This window comes from Penaeus monodon, chromosome 13 (genome assembly GCF_015228065.2).
Source record: "Penaeus monodon isolate SGIC_2016 chromosome 13, NSTDA_Pmon_1, whole genome shotgun sequence".
Classification (NCBI taxonomy): domain Eukaryota; kingdom Metazoa; phylum Arthropoda; class Malacostraca; order Decapoda; family Penaeidae; genus Penaeus; species Penaeus monodon.
Genome location: NC_051398.1, coordinates 4,615,073 through 4,620,072, shown reverse-complemented (window position 1 = coordinate 4,620,072; position 5,000 = coordinate 4,615,073). Strand labels below are relative to the sequence as shown.

Here is a 5,000-nt window from a genome sequence, read left to right as displayed (position 1 = left end):
TCTCCTCTCTCTTCTCATTCCTCTCTCTCTTCGTCATTCTCTCTTCTCTCTCGTCTCTCTTCTCTCTCTCTCTCTCCGTTGATACCTCTCGTCGCTCTCTCTCTCTCTCCCTCCCGCTCCTCCTCCTCTTCTCGCGTCCTCTCTCTCTCTCCTCTCTCTCTCCCCTTATAGAGAGATCAGAGAAAGAGATAGGAGAAATAGAGAGAGATAAGCAGAGATAGAAAACGATAGCAATAGCGAGAAAAAAAATAAAGAGATGAGAGAATATATATAGAAAACAATATACTCTCGCTCTGCTCCCAACATAATCTATCATCCTTCTCTCTCCATACGCATATCAAAGCGACTACTCTACTCTCAAACTACTATATTAATCTGCTCTCTCTCGAGTCAACTCTCACACATCTCTCATCTCCCTTCTCTCTCTCTCTCTCTCTTCTCCTGCCATCTCTCGATCAATCTCTCTCCTCTCTCTCTCTTTCTCATCCCCCCTCTTTCCCTCGCTCTCTCCCTCTCTCTCTCTCTCCCCCCTCCCTCGCTCTCTCCCTCTCACTCACCTCTCGCTCTCCTCTCTCTATCCTCTCTCTCTCCCCCACCGCTCTCTCTCCCCCCCGCTCTTTCTATCTCTTCGGGTGTCTCTCTCTCTCTGTCCTGCTTTTCCATCTCTCCTCCCTCTCTTTCTCTCTATCTCTCTCTTCTCCTCTTCTCTCCTCTCTCTCTTGTCCTCCTCGTCCTCTCATCTTTCTCTCTATCTCGCTCTCTCTCCCTCTCTCTCCTCCCTCTCTCTCCCTCTCTCTCATGTCTCACTCTCTCAGTTTCACTCTCTAAGTCTCTCTCTCTCTCTCTCTCTCTCTCTCTCTCCCTCTCTCGTCTCCCTCCTCCTCTCACTCTCTCTCACTCTCTCGTCTCACTCTCTCTCCTCTTCTCTCTCTCTCCTCTCCCTCTCTCCCTCATACCCTCTCTCCTCTCTCTCTCGTCCTCTTCTCTCCCACTTCCCCTCCCTCTCTCTCTCTCCCCTCTCTCTCTCTCCCTCTCTCTCTCTCCCTCTCCTCTCCTCGCCTCGTCTCCCTCCCTCTCTCTCTCTACGCTCCCTCTCTCTCTCTCCCTCTCTTCTCTCTCCCTCTTCCCTCTCCTCTCTCCCTCTCCCTCTTCTATAATAAGAGAGAGACAGAGGACCTCTCCCGCTCCCTCTCCCTCTCTCCTCCCCTCTCCCTCTTCCCTCTCCTCCCTCTCCCCTCCCTCTCTCCTCTCTCTCTCTCTCTCTCGATCCTCTCTCTCTTTATCTGTCTGTCTATTAGTCTATCTACCTACCCATTTATCAAATAATCTCTCCCACTTATGTTATTCCTTCTCTCCCTAACCGCCTTTATCTCTCTCTCTACTATTCCCCACTTTCTCCCGTTCCTCGCAACCTCACCAGCTCTTTTTTTCCCTTTTCCTCTATTTCCTCATTCCTCATCCCTTTTTTTCCTTTCCCATCCTCTTCTCTGTTCCCCAATTCCCGTTCTCCTTCTCCTTCCCCTGGTTCTCTTATTCCTCCTCTTCCTCTGTTCTATCTTCTCAACCCCTTTCCACTCCTCAGGCTTCTTTTCTCTTCTGCCCCCTCCCCCTACCTCTCTCTCTTCCTATATTTCTCCTCCCCACCTCCGTCCCCACCTCCCTCCTCACCCTCTCTCCCGCTCGTCCCCACTCTTCCCACATCCTCCCCTCCTCATTCCTCTCTCTCTCCCTACCCCCTACTTCCCCTCCCCCACCCCATCTCCTCACAACTCTATTCCCCCCTCACTTTTCTCACCCACCTCTCTCTTCACCCTCTTTCCTAACCCCCCCTCTCCTCCCTCCCCCACCTCTCTCCTCTCCCTCTCTCCCTCTTCCCCTCTCCTCCTTCCCTTCCCCACCTCCCCACCCCTCCCCTCTCCCCACCAAACCCCAAACCCATCACCTCCCCACCGCCCCCCGCTCCCCCACCCCGCTCCCCCCTTCACTCCTGTCTTTCCCTTACCCACCTCCCCTATTCCCACACCCACCCCCAACCCCCACCCCACCCCCCCCACTCTCTCCGCCCCACCGTCCCCTATCTCCCTCCTCCCTCCTTCCCCACTCCTCCCTCCTTCCCCACTCCTCCCCTCTCCCCACCAAACCCCAAACCCATCACCTCCCCACCGCCCCCGCTCCCCAACCCCCTCTCCCCCTCTCCTGTCTTTTCCCTTCCCCACCTCCCCATCTCCAAACCCCACCCCTCACTCCCACCCCCCTCTCTCCCCCACCCCCTCTCCCCCTCCCCTTCCCTTCCCATCCCTTCCCCACTCCCCCTCCACTCCCACCCACCCCACCCCACTCCCCACCCCCTCCCCGCCCCGCCGCCCGCCCCGCCTCACCGAGAACTGCCTGTAGAGCCTCTCCGGCAGAAAGAGTCGGTAGGGGTGCTTGATACTCGCGCCAGCCTTGAAGCCGAAAGCCGGGAAGCCGTCGAAGCCCGTGACGAAGTACTGGGTGGTGGGGTCGCCGAAGGGCACGGCGATGCCCTGCAGAAGGTCCAGCTCCTCGATGGACTCTGCGGAGGAGGGAGAGGGAGGTGAGTTTCGAGCGGGAGGGAGGGTCAAGGAGGAGGGGGAAGGATGAGGGGGGCTGGGGGCTGAGGAGTCGCACACTAAGCAATGTGATGATATATATAATAGAAAAGTCTGAGATGATAAATAATGATAATGATAATAATAATAATAATAATAAATGAATAATAATAATATAATAATACATAATAATAGATATGTTGACGGAGGCCTAGCTAATAATAATAATATAATAATAATATAATATATTATATATAATATATACAATATATATATATATATATATGTTGTGTGTGTGTGACTAGATAAATATATAATCATAATATATATATATATATATATATATATATATAATATATATATATTATATATATATAAAATATATATATATATATATATATATATATATATATATAATGTGTATATATATGTATATATATATATGTATATATACGTATATATATGTATATATGTATATATATATATATATATATATATATATATATTTTTTTTTTTTTTCTTTAACGGTAGGTTCATGTCTGAGCCGCCGTGGTCACAGCATGATACTCAATTGCAGTTTTCATGTTGTGATGCTCTTGGAGTGAGTACGTGGTAGGGTCCCTAGTTCCTTTCCACGGAGAGTGCCGGTGTTACCTTTTTAGGTAATCATTCTCTCAATTTATCCGGGCTTGGGACCAGCACTGACTTGGGCTGGCTTGGCCACCCAGTGGCTAGGTAGGCAATCAAGGTGAAGTTCCTTGCCCAAGGGAACAACGCGATCAGATTTGCATCGTGACAGTCTTGGAGTCCGATGCTCTAACCACTCGGCCACCGCGGCCTTATATATATATGTATATATATATATATATAAAGTATATATATATGTTATATATATATGTATATATATATGTGTATATATATATATGTATATATATATGTATATATATATGTATTATATATGTATATATATGTTTTGTGTGTGTAGTGTGTGTATTATGTTGTGTGTGTGTGTGTGTATGTGTGTGTGTGTGTGTGTGTGTGTGTGTGTGTATGTATGTATGTATGTATGTATGTATGTATGTTATGTATATTTTATATATATATATATATATATATATATATATATATATAATATATATATATGGTCCAGGGGTTAGAGCACAGGCCTCCGACCCTCGTGGTCCCGAATTCAATTGCCCGCCGCGTCAGTTGAAAAAAATGCCTGCGCTCCGATTAATGGCTCGAGCCCGATCTCACGGCGAGAAAACGACTTATCGCCTTGAGAAGTCAAACGCAGGCGTCGTAGGGGAAGTCGCCGCCGTGGCACAGGTGTTAGCGCGCTGAACCACGGTTGATTAGGAAGGGCATCTAATCAGGCAAAAGTGGTACTGCCGAACGACCTCTCAATAAGAAATTTATATATATATATATATATATATATATATATATATATATATATATATATATATATATATATATATATATATATATATATGAATAATAAAAAATGACAATGGTAGTGTTGGGACACGAACACCGAGAGACTAAAAAAGCAATATGCAAAAATAAATCTGTAACAATGGACATTATGCATAGTGAGAGATGGACGAGAAGGGAGCAGCGGGAGACAGAGGCCGCCGAAATTGGGTGGCAGACGAGGGCAGTGAGATGACAGGCAGCATAAAAGGAGAAAGGAATCGTAGGAAGAAAGATAATAAAGAGGACATGGAGGAGATTGACTATGATCACATTGCAAGAGACGCATCTGATCGGTTCCAAAGACATCATGTTATTTTGAAGACATTCTCATTCAAATACCCCTTTTTCCAACCCCTTTTTGCAATAAACACTATCCTCCTTTTTTAATATACTAGCGATTTCGAATACGGTAAAAACAGGCCTTCCCTTAAGAGTCCATATAAATCATATTTTTCTCCCGAGTAGCACAGAAACTGCCACAATACGATAGATGTAACTCCGGCCATGGCCTCCTCAAGCCACTGGGAAAGAGGACCGTACAAAAGCGTCTTCTTTAATAGCCTCTTATTTCCGCTAATAACAATAACAGAACGAAAAAAATATATATATATATTCTTTAAATAATGTTTCGTAATGGGGGGGGCGGGGTTGGGCGGGGGTAAAGTGCAATGAAATGAAAAGGAATAAAATATTAGTGCTTTTATATGCACCGTGAAAACTATACATTGATTTTGCTTTAAATCACATACTATCATTATCATCGTAGGGGAACTATAGATTCTAAGAACTTACAAAAACAGGTTTCTTTTAATTAGAATTTACTGGAAATACCTTTTTACGCACACACACATATATTGAGAGAGGGAGGAGAGGAGAGGAGAGAGGAGAGAGGGGGAGAGAGAGATAGAGAGAAAAAGAGAGAAGAAGAGAGAGAAAGAGAAAAAGAGAGAG

The 5,000-nt window shown here is 45.8% G+C and overlaps 1 protein-coding gene across 1 annotated transcript in view; it reads right to left on the bottom strand.

The window, feature by feature from the left end:
* The window catches only part of LOC119580053 (collagen alpha-1(XV) chain-like), a 149,576-nt gene that overhangs the window by 115,206 nt on the left and 29,370 nt on the right, over positions 1 to 5,000 (bottom strand). The window contains exon 3 of the mRNA XM_037927952.1: positions 2,379 to 2,554. Coding sequence (XP_037783880.1) covers positions 2,379 to 2,554 — 176 coding nt within the window. The remainder of the gene's footprint in view (positions 1 to 2,378; positions 2,555 to 5,000) is intronic.